Raw genomic sequence first — 21,276 nt, forward strand, 5'->3', positions numbered from 1 at the left:
CTAAAAAAGCAAATTGCAAAAACATTCTATTCTAAAGCTCTTATTTACACTAGAAAGGAGCTATCAAATAAATGTTAAGAGAAAATGCTAAGTGTTTTTCTAAGGAGTCACACATCTGAATGCATCCTTGGTGAACTTATTAGGGAGGGAAATATGGCTACATAATGAAATAAATTATATTAAGTGCGATCAACACCCGAGAATAGAACATGGGATCTCTGGCTTGATAATGCCGCATTTAAGATTTCCTTAGCGTAGAACTCCACATTCTACAGGAGTTTCTTCGGGTTGTATCCCTTGAGAAGACAGATAACATTGTCCTCGTAATACAGCGCTGATGAGTTTTAAAGCAACATCGAGCTCTCCTGACTCCAGACAACACAGCCGATAAAAAGAAATACTCCTTAAGAGAGCTCTCCATACATCTGCTCTGTGACAGAGCTGTATCCATTTCAAAAAAAATTTTTCCTATTAATATGGAGATGCATGAGCCCAATAATTTAGAATTCGAGGAAGGGATTTTGAAAGCAAATCTTTACACTCCGTGATTTATTAACTACTGTAATATACTGACACCATAATGCAAGTAACAAATCACAACAGAATCCTAATGAAGGGATACAGTTAAAAGGAAAATCTGCACCGTGGCCTGCGCAGAGCTCCCCACCAAAAGTATCTCGAACAAGGAAAACCTATTGGAAGCCGGGCTGCCTGGCAACCAGAGGCTGGTTGCTAAGCTGCACTCCTTTAACACGCCACCGTGAATGCCAGCCCAGTGAAACAAGAATTTGGTATGAACAAAAGCCTATAAAAGAGACTGGGACTTAAGTGCGTCTGGTTTACCCTCCGAGAACAATGCAGCTGCCAAACCAATCTGGAAGCTCCGACATCATTGTTCTGTAAACCCCACAGTCTGCTCCGACCGCAGGAAGTGTATTTAATGGGCAGCATTTCTGATCTCCCCGGAAAAGTTTGGGTTTTGCAGAAGTGCTGCTGTGAGATAATTCTTCAAGATAATGACTCACTGACCAAATGCCGGACTTGAACTAGGAAATATTATTTTAATATTGGGCTCAAGTGTTTTCCTTTTGGACAGTTTCAAACAAGATGAATACTGCATGAAAAACACAGCCACTGGGGAACATGGACATGAAATGTTTAGAGAATAAGCGAAATTATTCTTCATTTTCACAGCATTCAAAGAAACAAAACCAAATACTACAAAGTTTTTAAACTAAAAATTATCCACGCTAAGGATCTAAATCTTTCTCTATCACTTCAGTCTAACATAAAAAAATGTGTTCATGATAGTGTGTAAATCTGCTCTACTCTATCATTTTATTATATGGCTATAATATAGGGAGGGGAAATATGAGATTACCAACAATTTGCTTTTTATAATATTAAACCAGAGGGAACTCATTTGTATACACAAATGTATTTAGTGAGTACCACACACTTTTAACTTGTAATTTACAACTCATCTAACTATAGAAACTATGGAAGTAAAAAGCTTACAGTCACTGGGCTAACATGATTGTTAATACTGACCTACTCTACTTTAAAAAAAAAATCAACATCTAATCTGGTTAGGCACCATATTTTTTTCTTTTAAGATACTCTAGTTACACTTCTTCCCCACACTGACAGGACTGTCTTCATGTTCCGTACTTCACTGGTTACCTGAGAGAAAGTTACCCAATGTCATCTTGTCCACAACAAGCAGTTAAATAGTTATTTTTAGTTTCAATCGATCAATAGACTAAATATGAATCAGTACAAATATGGGCAAAAGAGTTCAATTACCAGGCCTAGATCATCTCCGCTACATGAACCAAATCTGAAATAACCTTACTTGTTGTGACCGGATGGGAAACATTTGGTTTTTAAAACTTTAATCTGAAATGACTTCTTTACCCACTTGAGATCAGTGAAAGATTGCCCTAACTTCACATGCGACTTCAATTTTTTCCTCACAATATCTTGAAATCACTCAATAAAAAAATTAAACGCTAGTCTTAAGATTTAAAAGCTGAAAAAAATATTTTCATAGGCTGCAGTACTTGTCAAAGTAACTTGTCATGAGTAAAACTTATGAGGTATTATTATAAGAAATCTCAGGACAAAGAATAGTAGAGAATCTATTTTTGTTCAGTGCCTTAAAAATGATCAATATAGTGTTGAAAAAGATAGCAAAGCCTCCAACAACATCACCAAATTTATTATTATAAGTAAGGTAGGAAATACTTTTCTCCTTAATTTCTAAATCATTTATTAGACTTTTAAGTTTTGCATTTACTCAAATGCAAATGTATGCAAGTCATCTTTAATCAACTATTAACTGATAAGGATAATTCTCATTTCATGAAGCAGCAGCACAGACAAAATTTCACACACAAAACAGGTCAGTGTTTATATTCCCATAGTTCTAAAATAACTTTACAAAACTGCAAAAAAAAAATATGGCTTAACTTTGAAGTTTTATATCAGGAATCCATTGCAATTGGCCTTTACGCACTATATTCATGAACACAGGAGGCACTGGGCAAAAATATAAATGGTCTGAACGCAGATTTCTACACTTACAAAGCTTACGATTCCCTCCAGATACTGTACTGGAAACGAAAATAATTTTTCTTGCTGATGGCCTAATAAGTTAAAAATCAAATCACAGTTCTTGAAAAAGACCCAAATTTTCATGCTAATCTTGTAGATGAGGTGTAACCAATTATTTTAATTGTCAAAAGAAACTTTGTATTCGCTGAAAGCAATATGGTCATTTACTAGAAATTTGTTGTAGATATACAAATTCCCCCATTCGGTGAGATTTCTGAAAGTTCTCATTAGATGACTTGGATAATCCTTCACCTCAAATCCAATGGAAAAAAAAAATTTTTTTTTTATTTCTAAAGAGCCTCATATCAATTCATTAGGAATATGAGAACACGATGTTGTTGAATCCATTTGTTTGTTTGTAAGGTAAAGTTACAATGCCATAAAGTGGGTTCTGGTTGTTATCCAAATGGCAATACTAGGAGAACAATGAAAATAAAATAATGAATATGTAATAAATACTACTGCTGTAGTCTCTGTGTATTTAATTACCATTGTATTTCAGGGAGTGCTGTTGTCTGCATCCCTCTGGCTAACAAAGGAAGGATGGCCCTTTGAACAGATTGGTTAATGCTCTGGGGCAACAGATGTCCTCCTGGAACTGCAGGAGACCAGCAACTGGTGGCCTGCCCATCTTCTGAAAACTTTCAATAGACTCATGCATATGCTCACACAATAGGGCATGTGGTAGAAATGAAAACCTCTTTTTAACCCTTTATGCTCACTCTTTCCCTCCCAACTGACAGATGAAAGTCTTTGTCTCCTCCTCCTTTCCCCATCATGGGAATCCTGCAAGCAGTAGTTCTTGGAATGACACCTTCAGCCTGATTTTTGAAACGAAGGCAGAGGGAAAAAAATTAAAAGATGGGGGAGAAATTAGAAACTCTACGTGACTGTCGAAACTGCTGACAACGCAGGTGACTGCTTAATCATCCTGTTTACAACAGGCTGTCCATAACCTCTACCTGCGCATCAGTCCGTCTCCCCCAAGCCAGATTTTTAAGACAATGGAAACATCTATCACATCTTCCTACCAGTTCACAGCGCACACTTGAAGAAACACAAGAACGTGACAAGATAAAACCCAAATTCATTATCAAAACATCAGAATGTGTCAGAACTCATCCTTAAGGACGAGATGATCACATGCCATGCCTAACGCCGTGCAAATGTTCCCGACGCTGTAACTATTGATCTGACTCCAGACCTAGGTCTACAGAGAGAATCTTCCTGTATCTTGGCACCATGTAACAATGGGCAGCCTCCCACTGCAGGTGCTTCCTGTCCTCCAGAGTTCAAATTAATACTCTCAAGGTTTAGCAAAGTTTAGCGGGCGAGGCATGAAGTAGCAGATACTCACGTTCGCAGGAAAATACAAAGACATTGGTTTCTGTAGCAGCCTCAGCAGTAAGTGGCTCCTTAACACAGTTTTAGCTGCAGACTTGCAGGCAGGCAGGAAGAACAATGAATAGCTGAACAGATGGAACGGCAGTGTCTTTGCTTAACCTATTACCGAGTGGAGGAACAGCCAATCGTGGGCCAGAGAGCTCACAATTAGTCGGCCGGGCAGATGCAAGCCAACCTCAGCACCCTGGGTCAGGTTCGCAGGTTTCTAAGATAAGCAAGTTGATGTCATTCCCGGGGTCTGCCCCGGGCAGCGTGTGTATTCACGAGGGGTGTGCTCCAACAATAGGCCAGACAAAGCCGACTCGCGGGCAGCTGCTCTCTGGGAGCCCCGTCATTAGGCAGCAGGCTGCCAACAAGAAACACCTGGCTCGGGCAGCCTTCGGCTTCTCCTCCTTGTTTTTCATGTGTTGAACAAAGAAACCAATTATATTTTCAAGTCGTAAAAGTTGCATGTTTCCAAAAAGTTGGGGCTATCCTCCCAGTCTATTAGCGTGGGGGTTTTGAGAAATAAAGAACATGAGGTGTGTCAGAGTAGCAATTCGCTCCTGCAGTAATCCCTTGTAATAAATGAGACAGTAGTGAAATGGGACAGAAGGTTATAGTACAACTATTTCCCTGGAAGACACCAGGAAATCCAAAATATTTTTAGAGATTGGTTAATTTGTTGCAAGGCGATGAAATGAAAAAAAAAATGAAAGATTGCAAAAGACAAAGGTTTAAGAGCTTACAAACAGAATTTAAGAATGTTCATTAAAAGCAGAACATAGCATAAGAAGATAAAACTTAAGTGTGGTCCAACTGTGTGCCCAATGTGTCCTCGGACTGTACCTTTAGATAAAACCATTTAACTTCAACCTAAACCCACCCACAGCCCACCTTATGCATGTCCAATAGCAATGTAAAATTCTTTTATTATGGATTCTAGTTACTCATGTCACTAGACAAAGGCTTATGTTATGTTTAAATATACATCACATTACACCTGTTAAAAGCATTTGATTTTTCATAAAAATTTGTTCAGATGTAATATTCAAATTTCAGCTCAGGGACAAGTTAACTTTATGAAGAAGTAAGGTTTTTGTTTTGTTTTGTTTTTTTAAATTAATAAGCAAAAGCCAGTCCCCTCGTGGAGGAAGCTTCTCCCCCCACCCCCCCACCCCCCACCCCGCCCTCGCCCCTGCACTTTATGGCCAAAGTTCCCGACTGCAGTATTTATGAGGCTAAGCACTACTTGCTTTTGAGGGTGGCATAAGTTGCAGGTCCAGCGGCCTCTGATTATTACAAAAGTTCGATCAAAATTTAAACACCATTAGATGTTGCCAAAGTATCTCCTGCTCAAGGGAAAGGAAAAAGGCGTCTACAGCTGTTCTGCGACCTACTTCGGGGAGGGAGCGCCCCCAAGCGGCCCGCACCGGCGCGCCTCCACGTTCCACCGCCGTGCACAGGAGAAAGGCGGAGGCAAGCGTGGCTTTTACAACTTTCTGACACAGGCTGAATGATGCGGCTTTTCCAAGCTACAAGATTGTCGGAAGCCATCTCTCTTTACACATACACAAATACCGAGGCTACCCACGCTTAGGGGGGCCTGTGAATATTTGGGGAGCGGGAGTAGTTGTTGGGACTCCTGGCCACTGGGGACTTAACTGCGCCCACTCAAGGGTAAATGAGATTTTCTCTGTTTACAACACAAGAGGAAGAAGGCCTACTCTACATAGTTTAAATTTTTCAGTTATTTCCTGGAAGAAAACATCCCTTATGAGTACTAAAAGCCTAAAAAAAAAAAAAAAATCAGTTACCAGAAATAAAATGAAAATACAAAGTATGCTTTAGATCACCATTTGTCTGCATTTTTCCTCAAAAGAGTTTAATATTTTATGAAAGTATATCATTCCCAAGATGTTAGAAAATTTCAAAACCTGTGAAAATATTTAAATGAATGTCATCATTATTAGGTCTGCACAGCACACTAATTTTTAAAGCAAAACTCTTCTTATTCTGCCAAGGGTCGCAGGAACGTTTCTGCATTGGTTAAGCCTATGGTCTGATGTCAGGAGCCCATTAAAGATAAAGCATCTTGAACATTACAGTTTATTGCAAATTAGAAGGTGAACTACCCAGAATTCAAAAGTTATGTCTTGGGTAGCAAGTGAACACAGAAAAGAAGACAGTTTAAAAAACTTTTTTTAAAGTGGCGTGGTGAAATTTCATGAGTAAAAGGAGTAAGAAATATAAATCCAGGCCAGTCAGACGGTGAGTAAATATACTCCTTTTGGTAAAACTGAGTTTGATTTAGTAAGATAAAGATAAAAATATACGTTAAATGCAAAGTGATCACAACAACTAAAACCTAATAAAGCTTAAACTACGCAGGGATGAGAGAGACAGTGAGGTCCATATTTATGAATTCATATTCCAACTTGCTTGCATATAAAAAGTAAACTCTTTAGCATGAATAGAAAGTCTTCTCTTTTGCCCTGGCTTTTCTTTCTTCTCTTTATCCCTTGCTACTATAGTTACTACTTTATAGCTTTAATTCGAGAGGAGGAGGAGGAGGAGGAATCTTCTCACTAATTCCTACCACTGGTGAACACAAAGCAAAGCAAACTACCCAGGGCTCAGCAGGAGGCCTGATCTCTAGCACGGAATTAAGCTTTTTTGCAAACAACAAATAAAGGCAGTGATCTGAAAAAGCTAATCAGATCCTGCTGTGGTATTTAGACTATCTTGGTTGCTGGTATTGGATAATGTTAAGCACATTAAAACATCTGTAGGTGAAAAGCCCGTCTGGCTTCCCTAGTCACAAGCCCTGGTCCACTTCCCACCCCAGAGCAAATACAAGCAAATACCCTGGGCTGTTTGGGGCGCCGCAGGAGAGGGCTGAGCGCGGTGTGCTCCCAAGGACGGGAGCAAACCAGGCAGTGAGGGGTTCTAGGGGCACGCGGACATCTGTCAGTGCCAACGGCATGTCTAATGTCAAGAGCTTCGACCACGTGAGAGGACCTTGTCCGTTCCCTGAAGTCTGAACGTGAACACGTGGGCTTTGCTGCCGCTGTCAATTCTCTTCATCACTGTGACCCAAGCCCAATTCCTGGTACCTTTCTCTTAATATGGCTTTGCTCCCCCCATTAATATACAGTCTCTCCCGATCTGAACAGTAACACCATGGAAGCAAAATCGTTCTATCAAATTTCCCCAGCTGTTCCCCGAAGGTCGAAAGGTTACAATTTCAGCAAAACCTATTACTTTTGGGAATTAAAAAAAAACAAAACAAAACACCAACAAAAACCCTAATTTATACACACAGTGTAAGAGAATGGAGCAAAATCAATCAGGGAGTAACATGGGAACAAAAGTGCTCCTGGGCAGGTTTTATTTCCAAGACAGGGTGAGCTTCTCCAAGAACCCTCAGCTATTTGCACTGTTCCTGTAACATCCTCCATGGAGGCTGTGGCCAACACTCAGGGCAGCTGCAGGCTGAGGGCGCTCCAGCATCGTGGGGATGGGAGGGCTCCTCCCGAGGGTCTCCAGCTCTGGCTTCGGCCTCCCAGCCAGACTAGCCTCGGTTGGTGCAACTCGCCCCCGGGCCTTAGCCTCCACCCCAGAGGAGGACTTACTGGGTGGGTGAGCCTGGGATGAGGAATTTTGTAAGCAAAGCCCGGCCCCACTCCTGGGCACTCTTCTGCTTAGGATCTGCTAGCCTGCCTTGCTCCCCAGCACCGCCTGAGGTTGGGCGGTTAAAGCTTTCTAACTTGGAAGATTCAGCGTCTTTAAGCCCTTTAAGCTGGGCTCTTGTCATGTCCTGCAATAGTTCCACCAAAAAAGAGCTATTTTGATGTCCATCTGCCTGGCTCCTTTGTCTATTTCTCAATTGGTTCAGAACTAAGGCAGGAAAAACACCCCCTCGAACAACACTGAACAAAAGTTTTGCTATAAAGGACTATTACGGAAAAAAGTGGTAAAAAGACTTACATAAATTAATGCTGACCAGACCCCTTTAAAAACACATATGAAGGAAAAGGTTAAAAAAAATTTAAAAATCCTGTAACAAAGAGGGAAGATGATGGTCCTCCAAATAAAAATTCTATGGGTCTGAAAATCTCTCAATGCCACATCAATAAAAGCAAATACATCCCAATTCTCTTTCGGGTTCAGAGACAAATACTAAATAAATCCACAAAAACAGTTATTTCTTCCCAGGGGTCCAAAAAGAGAAACTTTTCTGCAGTCACTTTAAGTGATAAGCCACAGCGTAAGACTTCAATTATTTCCCAGTATTAACTTCTCATTCAGTATTTTTAAAAATTCATTGAACTAAGTCTTTAGAAAGATGATCTTCAATTTTCATTAAACTTGTAAATAATCAAAGAATTTTAGAAAAGCTCAGGGAGTACAAAGGACATCTGAAATGCTGATGAAACAGGTACTAAAGCAGCTCATGTGTAAGGGAGGAAGGGAGAGAAAATTCATGAGGGAAAAAGGCCATAAATGATTTTTAAAAAGAGGGATAGAAAGCACATCATCCATATTAATAAAACACAGTAATATTAAAGTATACTGAAACTGAGAAAAAGCTGACCAAAAGCTTATAATCTTATATAAAATGTAGACGAGACATTCTCTGCATTCTAACAACTTAATGACACTTTGCCTCTTACAGTAATGATAACATTCACAACCTCATCATCGAAGCCTAGGAAGAACTTCTCTCCTGACACCACGGACCTTGTGTCCCACAGTCTACGTGCCATCCCTCGCCCACCCCACCCCGGCCCCGTGTGTGCCCATTTGCATATATCAGGCTCTTTCTGGGCTGTGCAGTCCAGCTGAGGACGGGCACGGGGCTTGTTCTTTAGGCGTTAAATTATTCTACTTAGCAAACCAATTCAAACACTGCTTGGCCAGGAGCACTGTGAAAAGAGAGATTGGCAGAGCCAGGCTATAAAGAGATAGGTTACAAGATAGCTCTATCATGAGGTCCGTCTCTTCTTACTAAGGGTCTAGAAGAGTGTGTAAGCGGGTACCGTGTACAGGAACTCAGGAAAGAAAAGCATGGCATGCAGCAAACGATACAAAAGCAACTACAAACCAACCATGACCCAATAAAAGTTCTGTGTTGATTAGGAGTTCTATCAAAATTCTCCCTGATAATCAAGACAGAAATAGTGCCTTACCTATTAATTCTTTGTAAGATGGTGAAATGAATTGCTTGGGTTAGTACTTCCAGTGGCCCTCACACCAGTGATTTTAAATTCCTGCACACGACTGGTTTTAGACGACTGTCCTGGTATGCAAGAAAAGGAAAACCACTGAGAGGCTAACACAACATATGGTTGTGTTAGACGATGCTGAGCGAAATCAGCACAGAGGTTTATAACAGAATTTCTCTTTATAGCCTTCTATTCATATCAGAGGGCGATGTAATAATTTCGATATTAAATTTAGATTTCTGAGCAGTGAGGACAAGATTCCTCCCAAATACAAACCGTCATATACTATAATAAGTTAAATTTAGAACCTGAATCATCCTGAACAGCTGCCAACCCCATCCGACTGTAAACTCAACAAGGCAGGGATTCCCGGCTCTTGTTTTCGGATGTGTCTCCAGGACCCTGAAAGATGTCTGACCCACAACAGGCATCTAACAGGTACGTGCAATAAACTGATGGCATTCCCACACCTCGGTCAAAATCCCTTATTCAGATTCATTCGCTCTTTCCTTCAGGTAACCCATATTCTACCCAAACACGATTTGTGCAATTCGGTTGCAAACTAGAGTCATCTGGGGAGATTTAAAATACACTGATGCCAGCGTCTCAGACCTAGAGACGTGCATGTTTGGACCGGCCAGGCTCACTGGCCAGGCGAGTCTGAGTGTACCCACGTTTAAGCAGACCAGTGACCTTTCTTCTAAAATACCTTTCTCCACAGCGTCACATATTAAAATCCCACCCGTTACTCCTGAACATTCAGCCAAGACCCAACTCTACCAGGAAGCCCTCCCTGGAACACAGTTAAATTTGTCTTCAGATTATTGGAGTTTCGAGCAGGGCCTGGCACACGGCCAGGCCTTGACAAACATCTGGGTGATGGATAATTCTGGGAGCAGAGCGCACAGAAACGCAGTATTTATTGAGCGAATGGTGCGTGGCTGGTCCTCATTATTTGCAGATTCGGAACCTCCAAACGAATACCCGGTGCCTGACTCGATCGCCGGACGTGTGCGGAGGCCGAACATGGGGGTTGCTGGAGGACACCGTCCAGCTCTGGCTGCGGGAACCAAGGCTTCGCCTCCTTGGCCAGCGCTCATCATCCCCCCCACCCCGTCTTCAGAACTCTTAAGAGAGCTCCCCTGTAATTTTTTTTTTTTTAAGATTTTATTTATTTGTCAGAGAGAGTGAGCACAGGCAGACAGAGAGGCAGGCAGAGGCAGAGGGAGAAGCAGGCTCCCTGCTGAGCAAGCAGCCCGATGTGGGACTCGATCCCAGGACCCTGGGATCATGACTGGAGCCGAAGGCAGCCGCTTAACCAACTGAGTCACCCAGGTGTCCCATCCCCTGTAATTTTTAATACCAGTTTCACTCAGCAGTCAGGCACCTCCTGGGGCCAGGTGCTGGGGACACAGCAGGAAGGAAGCGAGTCTTTCTGTCACCAAACTCACAGTGCAGCGTGGGGTGGGGCGGGGGGACAGAGTATGAGCAACGCACTCGAGTCAGGTGATGGCGAAGGCTGCAAAGCAGCTGAGTCACGGAAGTCTTGTCTGATCAGGTGAGATGTGCGCCGAGACCTAAAGGAAGCAAAGGAAATGTGCCCAGGAAGAGGGAGGATAAAGCGTGAAAACCTGCCGGGAGAGTGAGTTTGTGCACCAGCAAGGCGGCCAGTCGCATGGGACGCAAGCAAGCAGGGGGAGGAGACGGAGGGCAGGAAGGTGCGCCCAGGAGAAGCAGGTCACTTGGTGCTCTGGAGGGCCGTGCTTCCCGGACTTTACAGCATGTGCATCCTGAAGGTCCCGCAGATCCTGATTCAGGGAGTCTGGGGTGGGGTCCGAGATGCTGCATCCCAACAAGCCCACGGCTGATGCCATTGCCCTTGGCCCACGGACCACACACGGAGAAGCAAGATCAAAGGTCACGCTAAGGCTCTGGCTTGTATTCGGCGATGGAAAACCTTCCTAGAGTTTGAACAGAGGGAGGGATAGGACCCTCCTTTATATGAACATCTTGTAAGCCTGGGCTCACTTCCACACTTCCGGCTCGGGCCCATCGCTCTGCCAGTTTGGTGCACGTACCAGGTATTAAGACTGTAGACTTAGGACATATTGGGAACCCTGCGTGTGCAAGTCTTCTTTCGTTACATGTTTGCTCCTCGTTTTCGTATTTTTATCCTGGCTATTTTTACACATACATGCTTCCAGATACTTTAGAATTATTCTGATGGATTTTAACTAAAAAGCTGTTGGGAGTTTGATGGAGACCATGCTGCCATAATACTTCTTAAAAAGCTCTCTGATTTGCTCAACTGTTTCACCAAGAATAATGTGGTACACACACAACTACTCAGCCACAGAAAGGGATGAGATCTTGCCATTTGCAACAAGGTGGATGGATCTGGAGGGTATGATGCTAAGTGAAATAATTCAAAGAAAGACAAATCCCATATGACTTCATTTGTGCAGAATCTAAACAACAAATGAACAAAACGAAATAGAAACAGACTCACAAACAGGAAACAAACTGGTGGTTACCAGATGCAGAAGGGTTCGGGGTTGGCGGGCAAAATAGATAAAGGGGATTAAAAGGTGCAAACTTGCACCTACAAGATGAATAAGCCCAGAGATGTCATGTACAGACGGGGAATGTGGTCAGGAACACTGCACTAACTGTGTATGCTGCAGACAGTAACTAGACTTTTCGTGGGGATCATTCTGTGACGTAGAAACATATCGTATCACTATGATCTACACCTGAAATTCATAGGATGTGGTTGTAAATTATTCCTTAGTAAAAAAGAACTTACTGAAATTTTTTCCATCTTTCAGTACGGTTCTCTAGATTTCTTCACAAGAGACATAAGTTTCTTACTAAGTTTGTCTTAAAATATTTTCTTTTGTTCTTGCTGCTGTGAATGAAGGTTTCTTTTTCCTTCTCACATTATATTTACTGACTAGTTACTACGCGTGTCCAAAAGGTTATTATTTTATTCACATACAGCATCAGTGAAGCCAGTATTTCCGTGAAGTCTCCGTGTCTCTATCAGAGCTTCACACAGGCTCTGGGGATCTCCAGGTATCTCGAACAACATAAAATCATCAGAAGGCCTCCTCCCTACCAATTTTTATATCTTTTACTCCATACTTTTTTGTCTAATTACACTGTATTAATGGCTATTTTGTGTTGTTCCCAGTGTTGATGGGAATGCCTCTAGGGTTTTATTATTAAGCATTATCTGGCTTGTCCATTAGGCTGTACACACACATAAATAACATACACATACATCACCTTGGGCCAGTTTACCTCCCCAGACCTCACTTTTCTCAATTGTAAAAGAAGACGAAGAAGAAAAAAGACAGGATCTGGTTGTTTGGAAACCAAATGAGCTAATAAAAAAAACAGTTGGAATGAAGTCAGACACATAGTAAGCGCTCAGGAAGTGTTAGCTATAGTAACTTTATGTTTACATATATATCTATACATATACACACCACACTGCATAGAGCTTTCAAAAAGGTCATTTATAGAAATATATTTTCCTCCTACATGAAAGATTTAGGAAAAAAATTAGGAATGTGGATAGCAGTAAGAATATGATCACACTTTTTTCTTTGAGAATTATTATGAATAATTGTGAACATTGTGAATTATATTACTAGACTAATATAGAAACAGAATTATATTTTGAGAGGGTTATATATGCTCCTATTTCCCCCAAGAATTTTTATATCAATAATCATAAGACTGGCTTATCACTCTCCTTAATGTATTTTCTTTGCCGTAGTTGCGCACCCCTATTTTGAGGTTAGAAAAGGGATATGGTATTCCACCCCAACTTTTTCTCAGTGACAAGCCAGTTCCTCAGTGCACCAAATGAAACTGGACTAGACTGGGCCATGCTTTCCTGCAAAGGCACCACGAGGTCTAGAGATCTGATTTAGCCCCTGAACCTTACTATAAATCCCAGGGAAGCGTCTACTCCAGCACGGGGCCCAAAGAAAAGAGGATGACCAAGAGGAAGATGGTACAGTTTATGGATATAAAACCCAACACCATACCATACCCTCTTTCAACAACTCAGTAACCTGGACAAGTTATTTAATTGCTGTGTCTCAGTTTTACCCACTAGAAAATAGGGACAATACACCAATGGCATAGGGTTGATATAAAGATCGAACGAGTTAATATACTTGGTAACTTAGAACAGTGTCTGGCACATAGTAAATGCTGAGTATTATCTTAAAGTTTACAGGAAAAGTGAAACTGTACAACAAAAAACCCCAGAAAATCTGATTTTCATTATTTTTTGTTCTCCCTGATGTAATTCTAAAAGTCCTCTCTTTACTAATGACAACAAAGACTATGGAGGCAAAGGCTACGTCGGTGTCCTGCGAGCTCTTCTCATTTACACAACCAAGAACTCAAGCCACTTGGGAGTTCAAATGCCTCAGGCTATGCCTTTGTTCACGATCTTGTCACAGGAATCTTGTTAAATTAATAATTTAGAGCAATGCTTCTCAGAGGGAAAGGGGGGTAACATTTAGTTTGGAAAAGCCAAACATACTGAAGGTGTAAAGGCCATGAATACCTCGGCCAGTGAAGGACGCCAGGAGATGCTGATAGAAAGCTGAGAAGGAACACAGGCATCAAAGTGGTTGGGAGCCGGTGATTCAGAAGAAAAACAATGGTCGGACAGTAGGAGTCAAGGGATGAGGGGAAAAAATGCAAATATAATTAGAAAAAGAAAGAAAGAAACAGTAAGAGACACCTGAAAGGAAGCAAGGGTTTTTTGGTAGAAAATGAGACATTTCTTTCAGTTTAACAATTGAGATGGTGGGCTGTGGAAAATTATTTTAAAATAAATCGCTCTTGAGAAGGAGCAGCCATCCCCTCCCACCTCTCTCATAACGTAATTTCATTACCATTTTAATTTCTGGCCACAGGACTCTCTCCTCAAGTAATAAATTGCTACACTTTTCTGAGTTAGCTTTCTCCTAAGATCTAGGAGTTATTAACTACTGAGAAATTAAAGCCATGATGATTTTTTTCCCTTAAATAATTGCTATTTAACAAAATCTTCTTTGAAATAAAGAGATTCTTATGACTGAGGGATTTTATCGAGAGTAGTATCATTAATTATAGAGTACCTCAGTTCTTAGGGCATTTTTATATATAAATGTTAGCTAGTTGATCACATTTCATTTTAAGACTGTGTACATTTAAGCAGTGATACTGTGGTGTCAGGCACGAAAATAGCAGCATGTTCCATGATTACCTAACCAAACTGAATGAGAGGTTCAGCCAGTCCGCCATGAACTGATTTGCTCACTGAAGAACCATGTATTTGAAAGCCGGTATTTGAAAGTCAAAGGCATAATGCTGAGTATGCGAGACGGTATAAACATGCAGACAGATGCTACCCTAAGGAATATAAAACTGTACTAGGGAAACCAGATAAATGAACATCTAGAAAGTAGAGGGTATATCAAAATTAATGCTACTAACAGCAGTATCAGTCCATACAAGAGACACGAACATTGGCTATGGTTTGAGGTTTGGAGAGGTGACATGTAAGCTGAGTGGAGAGGGTTGGCGACAATACAGTCCCAGCCGGAATATGGTGTATGCACCTGTGCTCGGGGGAAGACGGGGAGCATCTTCTGTTGTCTCGAGAACAGCAGGACCAAAGGCCCAGAGATGTGAGAGATAATAAAATATGCAGAACACTGTGTGACTAATGCTGCTGTTGAAGAGGCTAGAAAGTCAGGCTGTAGCTAGTTCATGGGAAGTTCTGAACGCCAGCCATACCAGAGTTTCAACTTTGGTACTGGGAAACCACTGAAGGTTTTTTAAAAAAGGGAAAGCACAGGTAGTAATGTCTCTGACATTGGTCATAGGAGTATTTTTCTGGATAATGTCTCCTGGGGCAAAGGAAGCAAAAGCAAAAATAAACTATCAGTACTACATCAATATAAAAAGCTTCTGCACAGCAAAGGAAACAAAACTAAAAGACAACCTAGTGAAAAGGAGAAGGTATGTGCAAATGACATGTATGATAAAGGGCTAGTATCCAAAATCTATAAAGAACTTACACAACTCCACACCCCAAAACCAAATTAGCCAACTAAAAATGGGCAGAAGACATAAACGGACATTTCTCCAAAGACATCCAGATGGCCAACAGACATGAAAAGATGCTCAACGTCACATCATCAGGGAAATGCAAATGAAAACCACAGTGAGGTATCACCTCACCCCTGTCAGAACAGCTAAAATAAAAAACACAAGGAACAACAAGTGTTGGCGAGAATGTGGAAAGAAAGGCATCCTCATGAGCTGTGGGCAGGAATGCAAACTCGTGCAGCCACTGTGCAACACAGTATGGAGGTTCCTCAAAAACGTTAAAAATAGGGCTACCCTACAATCCAGAAATTGCACTACTGGGTATTTACCCAAGAATACCAAAACACTAATTCAGGGGCGCCTGGGTGGCTCAGTGGGTTAAAGCCTCTGCCTTCGGCTCGGGTCATGACCTCAGGGTCCTGGGATCGAGCCCCGCATCGGGCTCTCTGCTCAGCAGGGAGCCTGCTTCCTCCTCTCTCTCTCTCTGCCTGCCTCTCTGCCTACTTGTGATCTCTGTCAAATAAATAAATAAAATCTTAAAAAAACAAAAAAACAAAAAACCACTAATTCAAAGGGATACATGCACCCTGATGTTTACTGCAGCATTATTTGCAATAGCCAAATTGTGACAGCAGCCCACATGTCCATCCACAGATAAATGGATCAAGATGATGTGGTGTCTATAAATAATGGAACAGTACTCAGCCATAAAAAAGAATGAAATTTTGCCATCTGCAACAGCATGGACAGAGCTAGAGGGTATAGTGCTAAGTGAAATAAGGCATTCAGAAAAAGACAAATACTGTATGATTTCTCTTATATGGAATCTAAGAAACAAAACAAAGGAAAAAGAGAGACAAACCAAGGAAGACTCTTAACTCTAATGAAAACACTGCTGGTCACCAGAGGGGAGATGGGTGGAGAACAGGTGAATGAGGTGATGGGGATGAAGGAGTGCGCCTGTCATGATGAGCACTGGGTGGTGTATGGAAGTGTTGAGTCACTAAATTGTATACCTGAAACTAATATTACACTATATATTAACTACACTGGAATTAAAATTTCAGAAAGGGAATGGCATATCTCTACCACATTTTAGAAAGGTAATGGGGAACCCCTGAGAGTTCTGGCAATGTGAATGATGTGTTTCTCTCTCTCTTTTTTTTTAAAGATTTTGTTTATTTGACAGAGAGAGAGAGATTACAGAGGTAGCTGGGTAGCTCAGTCGGTTAAGCTTCTACCTTCAGCTCAAGTCATGATCCTGGGGTCCTAGGATCGAGCCCCCTATCAGGCTCCCTGCTCAGTGGGGAGCCTGCTTCTCCCTCTGCCTCTGCCTGCCTCTCCTCCTGCTTGTGTTCCCTCTCTGTCAAATAAATAAAATCTTTTAAAAAAAGTTATGCAGGGGGGAAGAAAAGAAACAAGATATATTATCTAAGATAGAGCCAATGGATTTATACAAAAGAGGAAGAAGGCGGTGCCTGGGTGGCTCAGTGGGTTAAGCCTCTGCCTTCGGCTCAGGTCATGATCTCAGGGTCCTGGGATCGAGCCCCCCATCGAGCTCTCTGCTCAGCAGGGAGCCTGCTTCCCCCTTTCTTTCTGCCTGCCTCTCTGCCTACTTATGATTTCTCTCTCTGTCAAATAAATAAATAAAATCTTAAAAAAGAGGAAGAGGTAAAATAAAAATATTAAAAAAAGTATTAAATCAATGGCATCAATGACAAATACACTGCATCATGACCGAGAAGACGACACTGGGTAAAGGCGTTTAGCGGCCCGGGACAGAGCTCCTTCAGTGAGAAGAGGAGCGGGGTGGACGGCAGACGGTCTACACTGACTTTCCGGACCGCACGCCCCTTCTTGACTCCCGAAGTTCACAGACCTCACTCCAAAGACAGGCTGCTAAACATGTAAACCCGAAACATGGGGGGCACTAACTACAAAGAAGCCAAACAGAGTAAAATACAGTCATCAAGATATGTAAAAACTGTGATTTTAGTGACATATATATATATATATATATATATATATATATATTTTATGAACACATGGAAAGAACAAGATGAAGAAGCCGTTCTAGTAACTACCGTGATTTTGAAGTTGCTAGAAGCGAAAATGGTATTTTGGAGAATTCACTTCAACTGTGACACGACAGGGTAACATTTTTGGTTTCTGCAGGTGAGAAAGTCCTATGTGCTATTATTGACACTGGATTTCTTACTCACATTCATAACGGAGGGACATGCTAGACTTCGATGAGAGGACGGGAATATAAAGACATACATTTTTCCCAGCCAACATCACAAAAGGCCCACGGGTCCTCGGGGGAACCACAGAAGGCAGGTGACAACTCCCACCTCAGTGTGGGGAAGAGGAAAGGATGGCACACGTCTTCTTTTAGTAAGTTAGGCAGGATAGGTGTAAGATAAAAGATATTGGGGGGGGGGTTGTTAGGGAAGGATAAGGTTTTTTTCTTTACAATGTGTAAGCCAGGAGAATGGATTCAGTGGGGCCAGGGAGAAAATAGGCGAGCACATCTGTATATGGATGAACTGAGGGTAAGTCTGCTGAAATCACCCCAATACCGCAGGCCTTCCCTCTGCGCAACCCAGGGGGCCAAGACTGCCAGGAGTCAGGACCAGAAGTCAGGAAACTGACTTGGGTGGGGTGGGGGGCTGGAGCGGGGGGAGACTCGTTTTCTTTGCTCTCCCACCTCCTCTCTGGATCCATCTTCCACCTTCTGTCCCAGCCCCGGAGACACCGACAGGCTCAATGCTGCCATTCGGTAATCTCCTGTAAAGACGCCCCTCGTAACTCCTTCCAGACCCCCTCCACCCAAAGTCAAAATGCACAAAGAAAGATCAGTGAGGGGACTGGGATGCTTATATGATTAAAATAATTATGAAACATCTAAGTGTGAAGGATTCTTGAGGAAGGGGTAAAGGTGCAATGAATATTATAATGAAACCTTGTTAAACCAAATGACTAATGATGAAAGACTATTCAATGTAAGAGTGTTAGCTGCACCGTGGTCCTCCTTCCTTGCCCCTGCACCTTTCCTCCTCTGCGCTGGGGTGTGTGTGTGTGTGTTTGGTAAACAGAGAGCTACCTTACTGGAAAGCGAAGCTCTGGTGACTTTGGAACCAGTCTTTCTAAGATAAATCACTAATCTTCTTATTTGATTTCCATGCTGATTATTTTTTCAGCGATCATACAAAAAGCTGAGAAGCGGCCATCACACAGTGGGAGGAAACCAGCTCAGGATTTTGGTCAAATGGAAATCCACACGGAACCGTCCTGCTTAGCTGAGATGTCAATCAACAAATACACGCTCACAACCACCGAAATGCACAGAAACTTCACTCATTTGCTACCAAGGCGGGAAAGAAACACTCCCGATCTGCCTGGTGTTCTGAGGAATGCTCAGGCCCGAGACGCAGCCCCCCGCAGCACACTCGCCCAACCTGCATTCTGGCTTCTGGCTGTCACTCCGGCCCTCCAGAGCGCCATCTCCACCTGCCACGGCTTCACTCACGTGCCCTCGAAGCTCGGGCCCGTCTCAAGGCTAAGCGGCTGCTGCCAGCCTGGCACCCGCCGTCCAGCCGCCCAGGCCAGCTCTGAAACCTCCTACCTCGACCCGAGCCACTGCCCGTGACATCGCCTCTTAGGAGCGGATTCCTAGTGTTTCTTCAAAATCATACTTTAAACATGCTCCCTGTGCTCTGAATCTAGTCTCTGACTAAGGACAGAAAATCTCTGTGATCTGGGGACAGGGTGTGGCTTCAGACATTAGCGGTCCCTTGCTCCCTGCAGACGTCCTCTTTCCGAAGGGGAGGGCGTGCGGACGTGGGGCCCGACGGGCTGCTGGCTCTTCAATGCCACCGAAGACCCGAGAACACGGAGCAGTCGGGAGCTCACCCGGGACTTACAAAGGCAGCCATCTGAAGCACTTTGTTCTCCGTCAGAAACAAGGGTCATTTGTTAATTTCTCACAGGAATCACTCGAAGTGCCACCAACCCGCATGTTCAAGAGTGTGGAGAAATGTCTATGAGTCGACTTTTCCTCTTGGCCAGTTTATTCATCCCACCCATAAAAAGGTCGGCAAAGAACAGTCGGTTTTTATTTCCCAAGCTTCACCATCTTGAGGGGGACGGTAGGGAGGACTCAGAAGACGTTCCCTGTCACATCTTCTGCTGGTGAAGAGCACGGCGAGGGCCATGGGGAAACCAAAGCCACTGGCCCGACCCCTACCCCAGGACGTCCTGACACACGCAGAGGAGGGGAACACACCTGGCCCGAGGTCTGCAGATCCAGGAGCTGAGGGGCCCCACTGAAGGAACTCCAATACTTCTGCAACAAACTGCGAGATCAGCTTATTCTGAAAGTTAAGAGCATCCTATCTTCACACAAAGATGACGGAAAGCCCTGACAGTCCAAAGCCTTAGATTTACTTCTCTCATTCACTGGCTTGTAATGATGCTGATGGCATCAAACTCTGGGGTTTACACGCATTTAAGCAACAACAATGATAATAAAAATGACCCTTATCTCAAGTACTCAGAGTAATTCACCACAGGCGGGCTGACTTCAAATTGAGATACAGGCAGACATTTGCACTAGAACACTGCTTTCAAGGCATTTAGTAAAAACCGAAACCTAGAGAATGGAAATATACTCTGGCCATGATACACAGAGAGGAGATAGCAGCAGACAGCCAAAAACAAATTTTAAAAACCAATTATCTAAATTAAACTTCTCTTCCAAAGAACTGTATAGTTAAAGAAAAATAAGAAGTAAAATTATAAGCTAGGGGATGTGGCCAAACTGACACTCAAGGAAAAATTAATCATATAATTGCATTTAATAGAAAACAAGAAATCAAGGAATTAAAGATTTAAACTGGAAAGGTTAAAATGAGCAGGCAAACCAAATAAAGGTGAACAAAGGAATAAAATTTAAAGCAGAAATAAATAAACGAGGAAGCAAGAAAGAAAAAGCAGAGCCGGTTAATAAAATGGAGCTGGTTCTGAATGCACGAATGAGTGACGAATGTCCTAAAACTGTGACCAAGAGGTGGGGAGTTCTGCATATACCTCACAAGACAAAAGTAAAGTTCAATGAAATGGAAAGGATTCTCCTCATAAATCTTCATGCCAATAAATTAGGAATCCATAATGAAAGCTGACCTAAGAAAAGGTTACAGGTGTTAACACCGTGGAAGAAAGAACACTCGGTGATTTATATCCTCTATTCCATTCCTGAGAAAGGATGCTCTACTTATAGTTTCTATGGGTGCGTTAGAACAAAACCTCAAAGCATCCAGCTTCGCTTCGATTATTTTAGGGCACTGGAAAACATGGGACACATGTCAGTGGTTTAAGAGGCTAGCATAATTCTGTTTGATGAAACCTAACAAAGATGGCACAAAAACTAACCAAATACATGCCTAATCTTACTTATACTATCCACAGAAGCTCTACAAATAAGAAAGGTAAATTACACAGCGTGTTTACATTGTAATGATATACACTAACAGATGGATTTTATTCCATGATAATAGATATTTCTAATATTGAACCTTTTTTTTTAAGATTTTATTTATTTGAGAGAGAGAGAGACAGCTAAAGAGTGGGGGCCCAGGAGGAGGAAAGGCTGAGGGAGAAGCAGACTCCCTACTGAGCAGGGAGCCCGATGTGGGGCTCGATCCTGGACCCTGAGATCATGACCTGAGCTGAAGGCAGACGATTAACCAACTGAGCCACCCAGGTGCCTCTGAACAACCTGGTTCATTCATAGTATGTATCGATGAAAGGCTCATGCACTGGATTGCTTATGGAAGAGCAAAGAGGGACCTGAGCAGTCAAGAACTTCTAGATTTTTGGTTTGAACAGCTGAGAAGGTAGTAACACTTAATGAAGTGAAGAAGTC

At 42.4% G+C, this 21,276-nt stretch overlaps 1 protein-coding gene across 2 annotated transcripts in view; it reads right to left on the reverse strand.

Moving 5' to 3' along the window:
• The window catches only part of ZC3H12C (zinc finger CCCH-type containing 12C), a gene marked incomplete at its 5' end in the record, with an annotated part of 68,334 nt that overhangs the window by 35,721 nt on the left and 11,337 nt on the right, over positions 1–21,276 (reverse strand). The window contains one exon of one of the 2 annotated variants that reach the window (XM_080816804.1): positions 3,974–3,997. The exons of the other annotated variant lie outside the window; for it this stretch is intronic. Within the exon in view, the coding sequence (XP_080672930.1) occupies positions 3,974–3,997 (24 nt within the window). Of the gene's footprint in view, positions 1–3,973; positions 3,998–21,276 lie in introns of those variants that run through there. 2 annotated transcript variants of the gene reach the window in all.

Source organism: Martes martes, assembly GCF_963455335.1.
Source record: "Martes martes genome assembly, chromosome: 10".
In the NCBI taxonomy this organism is placed as follows: Eukaryota; Metazoa; Chordata; class Mammalia; order Carnivora; family Mustelidae; genus Martes; species Martes martes.